This window comes from Musca domestica, unplaced genomic scaffold (genome assembly GCF_030504385.1).
Source record: "Musca domestica strain aabys unplaced genomic scaffold, Musca_domestica.polishedcontigs.V.1.1 187, whole genome shotgun sequence".
Lineage (NCBI taxonomy): Eukaryota > Metazoa > Arthropoda > Insecta > Diptera > Muscidae > Musca > Musca domestica.
The window spans coordinates 201,466-220,433 of NW_026712243.1; the positions used below are offsets into that span (position 1 = coordinate 201,466).

The window sequence follows — 18,968 nt, forward strand, 5'->3', positions numbered from 1 at the left end:
CAATTTGGGATGACTAGACAGACTGGGTTATATTTACAGAAGGAAGGCATGGTCACAAACGTTTTCAACTCGAATCAGGATATTGGCTCATGCAAATGCCGCGTTTTCCGCCCAAATTCTGGAACTAAGGTAAAGGACATAGAATGAGGATTATATGGTTGTAAGGGAATTATGATAATCAAATAAATGCTAAAGCTGACAGTGAATGATTGAAACTATGTAGGAAAGTTATCAGAAGAAGGGATTGTGAAGTTTGAATAAAATCAACAATTTTTGAGTCGTAAATATTTTCCATGGTTGCATCTGGCTAATTTTAGACGATATTTTTGAGTTTTTGTAAGGAAGGTATCAATATATTGGAATGTGAAAAAATTCAATAAAATCGGACATTTATTTCCCAATCTAAAAGTATGGGTGGTGGTCATTTTTACTTTTGAGGTGGTCATTTTTACACCTGACTTAAGTCTTATCTAAATGTTACGATGTTCCACATTTGAACTGTATATAGTACTTCGTTCGCTCGAAATGATCAATTGATTTAAGAGAGCACAGAATCCAAGATCTTACCTCCTCCTTCGAGGCAAAACCAACACTTAAATCGATACTGAGTTATGAGACCAATACCATGCCCAGAACCATTCCTCTGTCGTAAAATTCATGTCTTTACCAGTGCCATTCCTCAATCGTAAAATGGACGTTCTGACTGACCAATTTACTCATTTTTTCATAAGATTTTTTTCTATGATAGACAAAATGGATTACCAGGTCTCAGAGCGGAAAAGTTGACAAAAGTATGCAACTACGGGGTTTTTATTATATACACCAGATGGTGATAAGGCTATTATGTCTTTGTGTATTTGTTTGTAACATGGAGAAGGAAGCGAGCTAGACCCATAGTTACTTATGAGGATCTCCATCGAATCACTTTCTGAGTAGATTTATGTATGTCAGTCCATCTGTCCTTTTGTCCATCCGTCTGTCCAAGTATTTTTGTAAAGAAAATGCAGGTTGCATTTGTTATCCGATTGAAATTAAATTGTTGAAATAATATTTGTTTGGCCCAAGAACGAGAACTATTGAAATTGTTTAGAATCGGTTCAAATTTAGATATAGCTCCCATATATACCTTCAAATATTTCGGGTTAATTGTGCACCAAATGGCCCATATCAGTCCAAATGACCTAAAATTTGGCATATTCGACCGGACGACAGTCTAGAAGCAAGTACACCAAATTTGTGGAAAATCAGTACAAATATGGCTATAGCTCCCATATATATGTTTCATCCGATCTGGTGTTTAAGTCCCTTACATTCGTAACATACACTCCACACGAATGATATTTGGTACCAGATATCAGATATAGCCCAGAAATACCTCTGCCAAAATGTATCAAGATAGGTTCAGAAATCGATCTAATTTTGATAAAAATTGGAGCTCTGTGAGACCTCTCCTTCGTTGGACGCAGTGCTTAATCTCGAACCACTGGATCTTCTGGCTCAGTTTCTCAATTTTTGTACTTGCCCGAATCGTGGATATACCCATACATTTTAATATCTTAGGTGTAGGTGATAGTATACTGTAATAAATGTAATAACCTCCACGCCAAACTCCATGGTCAATTTATACAGATGGAAAATGGCACTGGGCAGTGATATAGCCAAGCGACCCCTTATAGCTATCAACTCAATTGTCACCAAATTTGCAATATACACCCTACCTCTGTTAAATTTTATCAAGATCGGTTCAGATTTGGATAAAGCTTTCATATATATCCTTAACTCGATTTCAGGCTTATTGTGCAAATAACGGATAATATCAGTCGATATATATATTTTTTTACATAATTATTCTCGAAGTGATAACTGCATATGATATGCACCCTATAGAAATATTATTTGGTATTAAAGATTAAAATGTCTCCGTCAAATTTAGTGAACATCGATTTAGAATTGAATGTACATCCCTTATATTAGTTCCCTCCGCAACCACACTATAACTACTCTAAAGCCAAATGTGTACAGGAGGTACGATCGACTTCGAATAAATTCTTTTGTTACGGAGCTCTTCTAAACATGCATAGTTGTGTAGGGTATCATATAGTCGGTCTTTTGACTTTTCTTTACTGGTTTTGCTTTTTTTTTTCAAAATTACACTATTGATCGCTGATTTCTTAGTAAAATGCACATCCTTTTTGAAACCAGAAATTAATTTTATATAAAAATCAAATCCTGTTTTTAAAGAGAGACAATCGTCCAGCACTTTGAAATAAAAAAGAAACTTCGCCTCCTTATCTAGGTTTGTATTTGTGTTTTTACAATGTTTTAAATTACAATAATTTTAAACGTACACTTGCTAAAAATAAGACTACAACAAAACATGTAACTACTAAAACAACTTGTTTCGATAGTACAAAAACATATCAGTTAACAGCATAGCACGCACCTTCTTCATCCGTATATTGCATGCCTTGCAAGAGCACAAGGAAGACCCACGAGAAGAGCAATGTCATACCAAAAAAAAAAAACGAAAACAAACAAAAAACATACCCTCCTCCACTGTTCACCTCGAAAACGATTAAAATAATGGAAAAGATGAAAATCATGAAAAAGCAGAAGAAAAAGATGCTGCCAGGCAGACATACACACAACGAGAAGTATACAATGTTTACAACGTTACTCAAAAGGAAGACATCTCGCTGTTTTTTGGGGAGGGGGGTTCTCTAAAGTAAATTTCGCGTTTAATATCGCTCGTGGTTGTAACTGATGTTAATTTCATTAAAAAGATATCAAACCTAAAGACGCACACACGCACAGACTCGTTCACTAGCAGAAAGTCAAAATTGAATCCTTGAAGGGGTTCCTTGACAGCGAAACAAAACAAGTGGAAACTGAAAATGTTTTCAGAAAACAAAATAAACTGAAAAATGAGAGAAAAAACTTGGGGAAACTGAAAAATGAATCTATCGCACACACAAAACTGAACAGTAAAGAACTTACTGATAAAATATGTTGCGGTTTCTTCTAGGTTTTTTAGTTTTATTGTTTATATTTTCTTTTTTTATAATTCGTAGAGAATAAACAGCAAAAATAGACAAAAATCGTGTAATATAGATTCTTCGTCCCATATTCAAATTAAAAATTTCTCAAGCACAGATATATGTTTTTGGTTGGTCATTCCAACTCGATTGTACGTTAGCAATACTACTCACGATTAATCGGATATAGCTATATATCGTAATCTGGGCCGAACTTTGTATGCCCTCCACCATTTGGAACGAATTTGACAATTTTCGAAAAAATAAAATCCGTTAAAATTTCGGTTGAAATCTTAAAAAATACCGAAATGTATACGTTATTTTAGGGTCTATTCGACGAAGTGGACCTGCATAGACAATATTTACCATTACAAAATTCAAATGTGAAACTTGAAAAAAATCGGTGAATAATGTAGCTAAAATCATCAAAATACCGAATACAGGGAGGAAGCATTATATGGTTCCTGCACATACAATTTTCTGTCATAGGCTTTAGTATCCATTACGAACTTCAAATACCAAATTTGAAACAATTCCGGTGAATAATGTCGTTAATATCATAAAAATACCGAAAATCAGGAGGTACCGTTATATGGAGGCTATACGAAGATGTGAACCTGTACATACAGATTTGAAACTGTTGGGGCAACCCACATTAACAATATGGCATCTCATGTTGCAACATCCTATACGGCAACGCCCATATAATAGGACGCCGTGCTACCGCCATTTTAGCTTGCTCAGTCTTGTTTTGTCTGTCACTCGAGTCTGACTCACTACATTGTAACTTCTTCATTCTTTTTAAATTAGTAGCTGTGAACGCTCATCATCCAATAAATCTTTACACCTTTAGTATTAACAAACATTGGCTTTTATTTCAAACTATAAAAGCACAACAAAAGTGGCGACGAGGATAGTGGAAATTGATCAATAATTGCACACACAACAATCCGCAAAAATGTCTCAAGACATAATTCTACAATTGTTAACAGAGCAACAAAAAGCAATGTCGCAACAAACGCAACTGCTAAAGCATATGGCTGATCTTCTTCAAGCACAAGGAGCACCAAATTCACCACACTCACCACAAACATCAAATTCATCCAAAGCAGCACTAATGGAATCACTAGCACAGTCAATGACAGCATTCGTATACGAGCCAGAGAGCGGTCTGATATTTCAAGCGTGGTACAACAGGTTTGTGCATGTTTTCGAAAAAGAAGCAAGCTCACTCGAAGAACATGACAAAGTGGCCTTGTTATGGAGAAAAATGTCGAACCAAGTACATGAAAGATTTGCCAACTACGTATTACCAGCAAAACCTGAAGACATGACTCTAAAGGATACAGTAGAGAAACTCAAGAAACTCTTTGGTAAAACAGAAACACAAGTCTCACAAAGATACAAATGCCTTCAGCTAGCAAAAGGCGACAGCGAAGATTTCAGAGAATACGCAAGCAGAGTAAACCTACAATGCGAACTATTCAAAATGAAAGAACTGAAAATCGACCAATTCAAATGTCTCATTTTCGTCTTAGGACTCAAGTCAGCAAAGGACAACGACATAAGACTTCGCTTACTAAAGGTACTGGATGATGAAAACACTACAATGAACCTAGATCAACTAGTAGACGAAACACAACGAATTCTAGATCTCAAATCGGACAACATTCTCATTGAACATCAATCAAAAATCGTCTGTTCACTCAACAAGCACGCAAAAGACTTTAAGAAGCACAAAACACCCAATTCACCCTGTTGGTATTGCGGAGACCTTCACTACGTCAAATTTTGTCCTTTCCAGAAACATAAATGCACAACATGCAATCAAGTGGGTCATAAAAATAACTTTTGCAACATCGCTAAGACTGGTAAGAATTTCAAATCATCGTCTGAAAACAACCAGAACGAATTCAAGAAATACAGCAATTCAAGGAAATCATTCAAAACTAAGGCAGTTTCAAAACACACAACATTAATTTCCGCGACTTAAGGAAATACACAACTGTCCTAATTAACAACAATCCTGTAAAACTTCAAATTGATACTGCATCAGACATATCAATTGTATCTATCAACACATGGAAAGCTATAGGTAAGCCTACGAAACTTTTGACAACGCTAGCGACGCAAACGCAAACTCAATCAAGCTCCTAGCAGAATTTCAATGTGACGTCACAATCGACAAAACATCAAAAACATTAAAATGTTATATAACAGATATAGAAAAACTCAATATCATGGGAATCGATTGGATTCAAGCATTCAATCTATGGCAGAAACCAATAACCTCATGGTGTCATCAAATAAACTTCGTTGATGAAATAGCAGAATTGAAAACGAATTATCAATCAGTTTTTGATAACAGTACCCCAGGTCTGTGCAAAACAAAAGTCAACAATCACGAAAAACCAGCAGATGACTTTATAGTGGCTTCAATATCATTCGAAGAAGACATACGTAACGAGATAAATGAAACTATGTCAGTTCTCCCAGTATCATTTAAAATGATCGTCGATGCAACAACAAAAGACACGGATTTACAAATGGTCCTCAAATACATTCAAACAGAATGGCCAGAAAGCAAGAAAAATATTAACCCATCAATTATTCAATTTTTCAACCACAAGGAAAATCTTTCAACCTTCGATGGTTGTATTCTCTTCAATAATCGTATAGTAATCCCTAAATCATATCAGAGACAAATCTTACAACAACTTCACAGAGGACACTTATCAGCAGAACGCAGCAAAGCCATCGCCAGAAGTTATGTTTATTGGCCAAACATCGACAAACAAATTGAAGACTTTGTTCGGAAATGCAAAAATTGTCAACATGCGGCAAAAAGTCCAGTAAAAACAAATCTTTGCCCATGGCCATTAACTTCACACCCTCTTGAAAGGATACATATAGACTATGCTGGTCCAGAAAAAGGTAAATATTATCTTCTTATCATCGACTCGTATTCAAAATACCCTGTTATATACGAGACAACAACGACAACCACATATGCAACATTAAAAATGTTAAACGAATATTGTGCACTCTTCGGAAATCCTGAACAATTGGTCTCGGACAACGGAACACAGTTCTGTTCAGAACAATTTGAGAAGTGGTGCAGCAAAAAAGGCATTAAACACACAAGGACTGTTCGTTTTCATCCAAGTTCAAATGGACAAGCCGAGCGTTTCGTTGATACACTTAAACGTGCATTAAAAAAACTAGAAGGGGAAGAAACGCCTACGGAATCTCTCCAAACCTTCCTAGAAGTCTACAGATCCACACCAAATCCCAATGCAACAAAAGGTAAGTCTCCAGCAGAATCCTTCATCGGAAGAAAAATGAGAACGGTCTTCGACGTTCTAAGGAAGCAACAATCGCCTGAGTATAACGTCAATCACAAAATGGAACAGCAGTACAATACCAAACACGGTACCAAAAACAGAGAGTTTAGCAACGGAGAATTGGTCTATGCCAGAAACTTCAAAGGAAACAAAAGTTACTGGACAACAGGCGAAATAGTCGAGCGTAAAGGGAAAGTCATTTACAACACTCTAATCGACGTTGGGGACAGGAAAATTCTAGTACGAGCTCATACTGATCAACTTCGACATAGAAAATCGGTAGAGTCAAGCAGTCAAGAACGACAAAAACTACCATTGGACGTACTACTTGAAGAATTCGAAATCGCTTTGCCTAACCATCAAGAACATTTTGCAACTCCAACAGGTTCACCAAACTGGACACCTCAAAGAATAACAAGTCGCAGACAACCAGTCGAACCTATTTCAAGATCACCTTCTCATCTTAAGGAGGGAGATGTTGGGGCAACCCACATTAACAATATGGCATCTCATGTTGCAACATCCTATACGGCAACGCCCATATAATAGGACGCCGTGCTACCGCCATTTTAGCTTGCTCAGTCTTGTTTTGTCTGTCACTCGAGTCTGACTCACTACATTGTAACTTCTTCATTCTTTTTAAATTAGTAGCTGTGAACGCTCATCATCCAATAAATCTTTACACCTTTAGTATTAACAAACATTGGCTTTTATTTCAAACTATAAAAGCACAACAGAAACATTTTCGGTGAATAATGTCGCTTAAATCACCAAAATACCGAAAATAGGGAGGTACCATTATATGGGGGCTTTACCAAAACATGGACCTACATAGCCCATTTTCAAAGTATTTATTTCATTAAGGAGCAAAATAATATACAATCACCCTATCAAAACAGAATAAGTTGCTATATGGGAGCTATTTTCTGTATATATTTCTACTTTTTGCCTCAGATGGCGTGGAATTCACCGTTCAAACATTCATTTTAACCTTGTCTTATCCTTGAAAACATTTGAAACCAAACATAATTGCGCATAAATATTTATGTATTTGAAGTTGCATATAATGTACAAATCTATATGCTCCAAGTTTGTAGGTATTTTTACTTTGAAAAGTTTACCCCTTAAATCTGATATTGTAAACGTGTGATTGCATCGTAAATTATGCATTAAATCTCCAATCAATGTCAATTCACGGATTCATCTTTTGGATCAAGTTGGCTGCTCGGGTTGCCTGCCTGAAAGTCAATTTAGAAATATTGTTGAGAAGCATTTAAAAGAAGACAAAAATAATCACAAGCCACCGAATCATAGGGGACTGGCAACGGCTGTATGTTGGACTCTGAAGCCAAGTGAAGTAAAAGAAGTATTTCGTTACAGTAATATTTGTTTGTTTGTCCGACTGCTGGTGTCTGTGTCTGATGCTGCTCGCACACCAACATGTTTATGCCACGAAGGGAGTAACAAAGATTTGAGCAGGACATCATTTATGCTACAGACAAACAGACGTTATGTGTACGTTTTCAATGGCAAAAAGAGAACAATGCATTTAAACATTAACTGCAACGTCCATATATATGCCTTTCAATGGCATAAATTTATGTATGTGTGTATATACTGACTGTTTGCCCCCTAAACAAAATCCTCAAAGCTATACAAAAGATTTCAAGTTTTGGCAACATTGTTTTATTTTAATGTTCAATATCGAATTTTCAGAGTGTTGCTTTTTACATTGCTCTCAGTTTCCATTCGTTTGCTGCATTCACGTTCCATTGGTACTGACACGAGATGAATTCAGTGCTGCTTATTCAAGCCTGTTTGCTTTAACTTCCCTGTCAATTACCTCAAAATTATTGTTGCTTTTGTTTTTATTTATTCGTGATTTAAACGTTAAATGTTTATTGCAGGGAATAAAGAGAATACCATGGTTCTAAATATAAAACGGCAAATAAATATGGATGATGCCAATCAATGATGAGTAGAAGGGAAAAACAAAAAGTGTTTTCGTGTCTATTCTTTTCTCGTTGCTTTTGATTTTTGCTATGGGCAAATCAATCAAAGTTCAATTTAAATGTATAACGCGAATTCCACGGCTGGTGATTGGAAATGAAGGGCACAAAAATGTTCGTAGAAATGTTTATATCTTCCACCATCAGTTTATTTTTAAACATTAAATATTTGACCAAAATATATGTTTGTATCGAACTGGCCAGAAACGTCTGAAAACAAAACGATAATATCTCATCATAAATTACAAATATCCTCCTTCTTCTTATTTTTTTCTATTGAGGAATAACACAATGGACCAGTAGGTATTCGAGTCAAGCAGTTGTCTTAAGATCAATTACGCATCCTTTAAACTATCCTAATAATATAATACTCAATTAGTTCACATTTTCTACCGCCTACCGACACAGCTAGAAGAGCCAGGAATCGCGTTCCTTTCCAAAGTCTGGAAGTTAAATTTCCTTCGGATTCAAAGTTTTCCAAGTGCTTTAAATTATACTTGCAACATTACACATCATAAAACGTGATCTTGGGGAATATGTTTTAAATCCATTCAACCCCTTCCCCAGACTTTGGGACCAAATTAATAGTTGCTCTCAATTTACTAATTATCCTCCAATGTCAGTTACTTCATTTTGGCATCTGCAGGGTAGCAACAGTAGCTCGTAACTATCACATGCTGGGATCTGTAAAGTATTTTACCAGCAAACAGACTAGTGTAGAAAGAATGAAAGATCAACCTAAAGGGGTGACATGTCCAATCACTTTGATGTATGGTAGAAACCGTATTCTTCCTTTGAAAGAGCCACAATTTAACTGAAACTTGACTCAAACGTCCACTGACGCGACGCACTGAGTTATTCAAATTCGAAGCTAAAGGCTTTTTCAAAACTCTAATATAACGAAAAGAAAATGCGAATAAGTTTTCAGTTTCAGGCATTTCTGTATGCCGTAATCATTGCTACGAATGTTCAATGTTTAGCTAATTTGTCATAAGAACGAATTGGACGAGGATCATTCAATTGTTATTATTGAAGTAGAACTCAGGACATTTCACCGTGTACACCTGGCTAAACTTTTTTGCTAAATTACAAGTAGTCACAAGGTAGTCTTGAAAAATAGATATTAGTAAAAAATACTACATATTTCACATATTTGCTTACCTGCTCCTTTGCCACTTCCATTCGCCGTGGCATCAATGCCAATTGTTCCTGTGGCTGTAGCCGCGGCATTTCCAATGCCAAAACTTGATGGTTTCTTCCAACCTCTCCAATTATTATACAATGATTCAGGCTCTGAACTCCAGCTACATAAAGAGTCCTCTTCAAAACGATCGGAATCATCAAAGCTGTAACGTTCTAAATCCTCTTGGACCCAATCGACGGCAGCTGCTCCACCACCGCCACCACCGCTGGCTGCGCCACCTGCACCGCCAGCTGCAGCATTGCCACCTTCAGGTGGCGGTATGGGCATACCTGGGTTTCGACGATTCTGTACATGATCTGGTCCACCGGCATTATTGTTATTATTGGCAGCCTGATTGTTATTGCGATTAACCATGATGAGACTGTTGTTTTATTGTAAAGTTAGAGGGTGGTGATGTTTGCAGACGACGAAAAATATATATATTTACAGAAGTATTTATTATTAAAATATGTTAAAGTTCTAATTATATTAAAAAATATTTTAGCTGCTTTTTGAAATTGTTTTATTTTTATTTCTTCCTTCTTTACACTCCCCGACAACGCGACAGGTTTGGGTTTTTTGCCAATAGTTTTTTTTTTTGTGTGTTTAACAGAAGTGTCGGATTGCTGATTTTATTTTTGTGGATTATTAATGCAGATGAGTTGGTTTCAAGCCGTAAAATTATAAAGTACTGACTTTGCGTTTTTTTTTCTTTGCTTTTTTGACACAATGGAAACAAATAAAATGGGGTATGAATGCTTTCTTATATATTTTTTGTGTTTCTTCTTTATGTTGTTCTTAACTCCACCACAAACACACACTACCAGCCAAGTCCTTTTTATGAGTTTCGTCTTTTGTTTCACGTTATTGCCCCCCACAGATGTTTTGTTGTCGCTGCTGCTGCTACTGCCAAACGATGATGCTGCTGCTGTCGCAGTTTGTTTATTCTTCTTTTTCTCGTCGTCGGCGTTGGGATGTGTATGCAACTGCGCGGCGGTAAGGGCTTTTTGGCAGTAAAAAGGTCAATTTGTTGTTGTTGTTGTTGTTGTTATTGTTGGCTTCTGGTACTCATCAAAGTAAATATATTCAAATTCCCTTTGTTATTACCAGACGAGCAGGGTTCACATTGACCAATATTACAATTGTGACAAACTGTAAAGTTCTTTGCACATTTTTTCTTTACAACGAATTTATACAAGTAATTTTGGCGAATGTAATTGGAGTAGCGTTACATTAGAGTTCTAAACACATTTTAACAAAGTGTCCACTCACTATTAAGCTGTCTGATAGCTGTGTAATGACAAATTACTTTTATTTACAAGTACATTCACTTTCACTCTTTGTCAGTTCTCTCCCTCTCTCTATCTGTCTGTCTCTCTGTTCTGTGTTGCGTACTCTTTGTTGATGTTTTTCTCTCACACTTCTCAATTACTTTGAATTTATGTATTTTTGTTTTGGTTTTTTTCTTTTTCGATTATAACCTTCTATCTTCTTAAGAAGGGAATAATAATTGCTTTCAAGAAGCAAGGAAGAAATACAAAACGAAAAGTCCCACTCCTGAATACAACAGAAGAATCTTTCTTTTGTGTTAAGGTTGGTCGGTGTTTGCGTTCTGTAGCCGCTGCACTGTGTACGTTGACGTCGATCGTTGGTCTCTGTCGACGCTGACGATGTTATTTGTTATTATGTTAGTGCATTGACTTTTTAAAGGTGGTTTTCGAAAACACATTCACTCACACATTGACCATTTGTACAAAGTAATGAATTAACGCAACTCGCGACAAAGAATAGCAATGTGACAAAAGGCCAGCTTCACTGTATTGTTGTTTTGTCGTTTTAATATTCGTTGATTCGTTGCTCTTACGCGCTTACGCACAACACAAAACAAAAACAGCTGCTAAAAACTTGGCCCCCAACACCTGAATTTGCTTATGTATCGTCGCTGCTGTTAGTTCGCTTTGTTCAATGTTTTTGTAACAAATTCGCCTGTGCATGTCGCAAAATTGCTGCTGTTTTGCTTTTTTGATTCTCACCCCCACCCAAACACCATTTTTTCTGAATTCTTTTCACTTTTTGTTTCTCACCAAAATATTTTTTTTATTTCTCTCTTTACTTTCTTCTTATCGTTCAAACTTTTTTGTGGTTGTTTCTCTGCCACTTCACTTCTTCTTCGTTTACCCTTATATTACATTACCAAATTTTTTCATCTTGAAATTAATATTGAAAATGGAATTGAATCATTTTAAATTGTTTTTTTACAAATTTTCACTTTCTATTTTCCAGACATTGTTATACACGCTCACATATTTATGTATTTTCATTTGCTTGGTCGACTTTTAAAAGAAGAAAAACTATTTTTTGACGACCTTAGAAATGGTGGCTTTGGAATTTTTCATTTACTTTTTGCTTGCTGTATTCACATGTTTGGTTGTTATTTTATTGGGTTTCCACTAAAAACTATTGTCCTTTTGCTGTTTGTATGGATTTCAATTGATAATTGTGAGGACTACAGTAAAAATTTAAAATTTTCCGTCGCGTCGTTGGGAGCTATAAAAACTTTGTTCAATTATCAGCGAATAGGGATACGTTAGTCGACTTTTGGCTACGAATGAATGACAAAGCGGATATCGAAATAAGGATCAAAACGGAGCTGAAAATATAAATATGAGTTAAAGCATGTTTACATGCAGAGGATTTAACAATTGTATGTGTATTTGACAAATCTTAATTCATTTGACGGAGTTTACTTTGAGGCCAATAGTTGTAATAATTGAATTATTATTATATATTTGAAGTAAATTTCTATTCATTATTTCCTAAATAAAATTCATTTATTACTCGAGTCGAATAAGATTAATATGTTTTAACACATTGCATTGTATTTACAAGACAGTAACAAAATTAATCACATTTTTGGATTATTTTCATCACTGTCTTGTGTAATTTCAAAGTACGGTAGTCTAATAATGTCAAAATACATACACACATCAATAGTAATCAAAATAATATAGAAAATTGTTAAATTTTGTTGAAATCGATTTTCAAATGTATAGTTTTTTGGTTGAAAAACTTTTTGCTTTTTACTTGAATAAATTGTCATATTAGGAACCTAAATTAAAATATGGTGAAAAAGAATCAAATAAAATAAAATAAAAAGTATAAAATAGAAATAAAATCATTTGTTATTAATAATTTTTAAGTAACAGGACTCTAGCCTCAGAGCTGTATGTTTATTATTTAATCAATCTACCCTACCTTGTAATTATTGTATTAAGTGTGTATGTGGTACTAAAATAAAATTATGATTCATTACAATTAATCTTGTATAAACCCCATTGGAAAATTTAATTTAATTAAAAGGGTCATTTGTTTGTTGTGTGAAAATATATTAAATTCAATTTGTGTTAAAAACACATCCATAAATTATAATTATTTAGGAAATACAGTATAATCAGAATTTAATTACATTCTGCGATAAAAAACATATGCAAGTGTGCGATTGTAAAAATGATGAGTCATATGTAAAATGACCATTTTGACATACACACGGAAATGCATATAAATTATAAAAGTGACGGCAAAATTGTAACTTGGCAATCACTTGTAATCATGGTAAAATCAGGAGGCTTCGTACGATATTTTGATGAGTTTAGCTACATTATTCACCGTTTATTTCAAGTTTCGAATTTGAATATGGTAATGGCTTATGACAAACAATGCCTAGGTCCACGGCGTATAGATCCTAATATAACGGCTATATTAGGTATTTTTAAAATTTTAACAGAATTTTTTAAGGATTTTATTTTTGAAAATTTCCAAATGGTGGATGGTATTCAAAGTTCGGCCCGGCCGAACTTATTGCTTTTTAACTTGTTATTTTTCAAAACAATCAATGCATACACAATATTGGCAGAAGTCAGGCACACTTAAGGTGTGAATACATAAAGCGCTTTTTCGACTGGCTTAAGTCGTCGTAAAAAAAACAAAGGAACGCAGAATTAAAATCGAACTAAGTCAACCCTCCTCCTCGTCCTTTTTCTTTTACGAAGAAACCAGCCGATGACTTAAGCCTGTCGAAAAAGCCATTTATGTAATCTCAGAATTTAGGTATTCTTTAGAAAAAATCGTAATCAGCTGGTAGCTCTACCTTAGCTTTTCATTGTATCATGCTTGCAAGTCTTGTCCTTCCGGCTTTTCATATTTGAGTAAGAAACAGAAAGCTTAGCTAAGCCATATGAAGTGATTTTTTAAGAGAAAATAAAAATTTTCACTAAATTTTGCAATTTATTTCAACTTTTTTAAACACGAACGTTTTCTTCAATTCGCAAAGCGTAAAGGGGAGAATACATAAAACGCTTTTTTGGTTGGCTTAAGTCTTCGAGTAGCTTCTTCGTAGAGGAACAAAGGACTTTTAGGTTTACTTAGTTCAATTTTAGCCCTACGCTTCTTTGTTCTTTTGCGAAGAAGCCAGCCGATTACTAAAGCCAGTCAAAACGTCTTTTATGGCCGATTATTACATCTTTCCTATAGATAAAAAAGTGATGTTGTCGGACACATAAACCGTTTTTCGTTATTACAAGTCTCATTTAAATAAAAACTGTCCGATAAGCAAAAGGCCAGACAATCTTCCCTTTATCTTTTAACGTGAAGTTTACTGAATTCATGTTGCCATATATTACATTGATAATATGACAATAACATCAAAAGATATTTAAATAAAGAAATGGATAACGCAAATCATTTATTTTTTATTGAAGAAATGAATTATAAAAATATTTCACGAAATTAATTACAAATTCGTTTTGCTTATTATTTTCAAGCTAAAATGAAGATGCCATTGTGAAAAAATGCTGTGACTACCAGTTACTTTTACAAAAGGCTTGTCATATCTCTGTAAGAAATGCATATACTTTAAAGAAAAGGTGTAATAATGAGAATCCGATAATGTGAACTTTATCCTTCACTTTTCCTAAAGTAAGAGATAACAAAAGTGAACTATAATTGTGATTTTTAATTTATTGCATAGAAGGTAAAATCATGCAAACATAGGATTACATTTTTTTTCTCATTGTAAAAATTGTATATATTTATAAATATACAAATCAGATATGGAAACCTAGTTTATATACAGTGAAATTTGACAAGGAAAATTACAGAAAATACAGAGATGGGTATGCTTATTTGAAATGACTTTATCTTCGTAATTTGACCATGATTTCATGCTTCATTTCTGTTTATGTTTTGTTACGAGAAATCAGCAGATTGCTTGCAAGTTTTTGCAGGGATTCCGCGGTTTAATTTTCACAGTTTTCTTGCAAAAGAGAAAGAACTACCCTACTCTCTCAGAAAAATGATGTTGGACAATTCCTGCAGCAGAAGTAACCAGACACACCATATCGCTATGTATTTAATATTTTTTTCTTCTTTAAAGTTAGATTTTTTTTTTATCAGAAATGTGATTGATCATTGAAGCATGGTAGAATCAAGAAGGTAATATGTAAGGTATATTTATGAATCCATTGTATATACACAAACCACAGATGGAAATCTTTTTTTATTCAGTAAAATTTGACAAGGAAATCACAGACAATACAAAAATGGATATTGTGACTTTGCTTTCTTAATTTTACCATGGGTTGAGACTTAGATCTATTAAACCTACTAGCTCTGTGTGGTTGCGCAAGATTTCTCAACTTTTGCAATTTTTACTCGAAATGTAAAAATTTTTACTCGAAAGGCACTTTTGGTCTGTTCCAGAACATTTTACATTTTTTAATATGATAACAAATTTTCCCTTTGATATTAAAAAAAATGCAAAACTAGTAGATTCTTGCAGGTTCTGGAACAGGGCATATTATAGCTACATAATTTACTATTTTTAAAAATAAAAAAACCAAAGAAACTTTACATAGTACCCATGGTACAATAAAAAGGTACGGTAGAGCTCCCTGCGGATTACAATTTTTTTCTAAGTGTGCCCGACTTCTGTCAATTTTGTGTATGTGTTTGTTGTTTTGAAAAATAAAAACAAAACATTTTCAAAACCAATGATTAGAAGAAACTTAAATTGCTGGGCGCGTATTAACGGTATTACCCAGATTTGCCATGGAATTGAAAAATTGAACGTCCAGGCATTTCATTCATATTTCGTGATATTTGGCTAATTTAGAAATTAACAAAAAATACAAAATAAGTGAAAAACTACTTGTTGCCTATAATTTTGAATAATTCTGACAGGAAGCTGGCATAGCCTCAGGGCTGTATTTGTGTAGTTTTACCAAGCTGTTTTACGTCCTTATTGTACCATGATAGTACTTAATTTAATTTGACTTTAATTAAAAATATTTACAAAGCTTCACATGTGAACATCTTTGTTGTTTTTTGTTCTCTTTCAGCGCCATCTGTCTGGCGCACATTATATTACACGCAGTGTAGCAACGGCCAACACATTCAAGCAGTTTTGACATTTGCCTAAAACGCGTTCTAGCAGTTTGACATTTTTGACAGCCGAAAACTGCTATACTTTCTTTTCTAATATCCGGTTCACGCAATTGGATTGTTTTTTATTAAGGTGCGAAAAAATTTTATTATATTTTCATGGAATTTGTGAATTTTATTATTCAAGTGTTATCCCAACGTGTAAATAAGAATTAACAAAATGTGAAACAATTGGAAATATAATGCAAAAAGAAAATGTACGCTGGATGTTTGTGAATGGAAACTATGAATGTTTGATTTTGTGTGCGATTGATGAAACGAAGCCCCCAAAGAGGATGTAAACATTGTGTTTGTGACACAAAATATTAATAAAAATTGAAAATAAAATTCACAAATTTGTAGAAATGAAATGAAAATTTAAACTATTATGTGTTTTAAAAACCAAGATATTTATGTGATTTGTTTTTTGTTGTTGACCACTTGCAGTTGCTAAAACACAATGGCTCCCAGAAAGGCTAAAGCTCAAAAAGAAGAAGTCCAAGTTTCTTTGGGCCCCCAAGTGCGTGATGGTGAATTCGTTTTCGGTGTAGCTCACATCTATGCCAGTTTCAACGATACCTTCGTCCATGTCACTGACTTGTCTGGTCGTGAAACCATTGCCCGTGTCACTGGTGGCATGAAGGTAAAGGCTGATCGTGATGAAGCTTCACCCTACGCTGCTATGTTGGCTGCTCAAGTAAGTTAAGCATGAAATGTTGCAGGAATTGTTGACGATTTCTAATCTATTTCTTTTTGTTATTTCTCTTTAGGATGTCGCTGAAAAATGCAAGACTTTGGGCATTACCGCTTTGCACATCAAATTGCGTGCCACCGGTGGCAACAAGACTAAAACCCCCGGACCCGGTGCCCAATCTGCTCTCCGTGCTTTGGCCCGTTCTTCCATGAAGATTGGCCGCATCGAAGATGTTACCCCCATTCCCTCAGATTCTACCCGCAGAAAGGGTGGTCGTCGCGGTCGCCGTTTGTAAACATTTTGCTCTTTGTTGCCTTGTGTGTTATTACTTGGACAAAGTATGCAACAACAACAACACAATTTTGTCACTTTCCAAGCTGCAGATTTCAACGTTATTGTATGGATGCTGCAAGGTGTACAAATTCAGACTATTATTTTTTAATAAGTGATCGTAAATAAAAACAACAAAAACAAATGTGAATATAACGATTTTTCATGATTGAAATGTAAAACAAATGGGATGCCGGAAACATGCGTCCTTTACAATTTGAATTTAAGTGGACGGTGGAAGGGAAAGATATTCAAAGCTGTCCATGTGCTCCAAAGAAATATTATAGTCGCAATGATTTCCAACCTACCACAAACAAGATTAAGTTGTTTGAAATAAACTGTTACAATGGGCTTACTTACGAAGCGGGGATTAGTATTTGGATTGCGGTGAATAAAATATTTGTACTTTCCAGATAATTGCAGTGATTTAATGTTGTTTTGTACATTTTAAGGTCTTTAATATTTTTTGTTTTGCAAACAGTTTTCAGTAACTATCCAGCGAGAACAAATGGACGCTAGATCGTAGTATTATGATCAAACTTAGGCTTAACTCTAGTTTAGTAAGAACTCTTTAATTTTTTTTAGTGGTAGGCATTTTTACCCTGATCCCGGGAAACTATTTTTTTCTTGGGGGACAGACCAGGGACCCCAGATTTTTGACACGAAAGTCCGGGTTCAATACCCAGACTAGATCCACCGGATTCACTTACCCGATATAGACAGTTTATGTATTGTTGGAGAGCTTATGAAAATACCTATCCAATAATTGGATAGGTTTCGGAAGTTAGAGTCAAATTATCGATTTTTGGACCCAGATTTTTATAAAACCCCCAAAAAGTCGAAAAAGGGTCCTTTATGGGGGTCAACCAAATTGATGCCAAATTATTAATGACATTCTTACCTTTCCAAAATGCTACGCTAATATCTTTTCTGGCTTCAGAGACATGGGTCTTTCCACCCACATAACCCGATTCTAACCAGTTCATTAAAATTATGTTTTCAATAAAAGAAGGTATTTTTTTTCGCGTAGCCGGCGTTGGAATTATAAAAGTAACAAATTTGGAAAACTTGGGTTCGCGTTACCCGGTGTGGGGCATACACAGAGGAGAAAATCTTAAGCTAATACTTCAGTTCGCGTAACCGGTTGAACGTAACCGAAAAAGGTATTAGCACAAATTGCATCATTTTGGAAAGGTAAAAGTGTCAGCAATAATTTGTCTTTAATTTGGTTGATCCCCATAAACGGTTTTTATAAAAAATTACGGGTCCAAAAAAATCAATAATTTGACTAACAACAAACCGCTTAAAAATTAACCCTTCATGTGACCTCTTGTTGGATAGGTATTTTCATAAAATTTCCTACCTATACTATCTATATAGGTTATGTGGATTCGGGTCTCGTCGGGGTCTTGAACCCGGATTTTCGAGTCAAACATCTGGGGGGTCCCGGGTCCGTCCCCAAGAAAAAAATTGATTCCCGGAATCAGGGTAAAAATAACTATCTCTGGTAAAAAATTCGAAAAACTCGAAGAGTTCTTACTAAACTAGAGTTGTTCCCAAACTTATATCGAGTTCGAAAATGGACAATATCGGCCAATCATACATCCCCCACAAAGCGTCAAATTATAACTCTCAAAAAATTGGAAATAAGCATCCGATTCTTTACAATTTTCGAAAACCTCCCAATATGTAAAATAACACAAAATCTGGTGTTAAGATGATAGACCACCCCTTCTGGTACCTCTCCCACAGAGGATTACTATTGTCAATATTCATATAAACAAACTCTCATAACTTACGAAACAACTCAGCAATTCTTTTCAACTTGGTATATATAGATATTTCTTTCAACCAGAGATCTGATGTGAGTATGGAATTTATCGGCCCACTCCTGGT

The 18,968-nt window shown here is 34.9% G+C and overlaps 2 protein-coding genes across 2 annotated transcripts in view; one reads left to right on the top strand and one right to left on the bottom strand.

The window, feature by feature from the left end:
- Nucleotides 1-12,170, bottom strand: part of LOC101888150 (zinc finger SWIM domain-containing protein 8 homolog) — a 23,173-nt gene extending 11,003 nt beyond the window's left edge. The window contains exon 1 of the mRNA XM_011296599.3: nt 9,550-12,170. Coding sequence (XP_011294901.2) covers nt 9,550-9,946 — 397 coding nt within the window. The 5' untranslated portion in view covers nt 9,947-12,170. The remainder of the gene's footprint in view (nt 1-9,549) is intronic.
- A 3,814-nt stretch (nt 12,171-15,984) lies between these two features.
- On the top strand, nt 15,985-17,228 carry LOC131801945 (small ribosomal subunit protein uS11A). The gene is made up of 3 exons (XM_059121085.1): nt 15,985-16,142; nt 16,496-16,745; nt 16,819-17,228. The coding sequence occupies exons 2-3, from the start codon at nt 16,509-16,511 to the stop codon at nt 17,035-17,037; spliced, it is 456 nt and encodes a 151-aa protein (XP_058977068.1). The 5' UTR covers nt 15,985-16,142; nt 16,496-16,508; the 3' UTR covers nt 17,038-17,228.
- The last annotated feature ends 1,740 nt before the right edge of the window (nt 17,229-18,968 follow it).

Coding starts and splice junctions, on each gene's coding strand:
- LOC131801945 (XM_059121085.1), top strand. CDS start 16,509: ATGGCTCCCAGAAAGGCTAAAGCTCAAAAAGAAGAAGTCCAAGTTTCT. Junction 16,746..16,818: donor CTGCTATGTTGGCTGCTCAA/GTAAGTTAAGCA, acceptor ATTTCTCTTTAG/GATGTCGCTGAAAAATGCAA.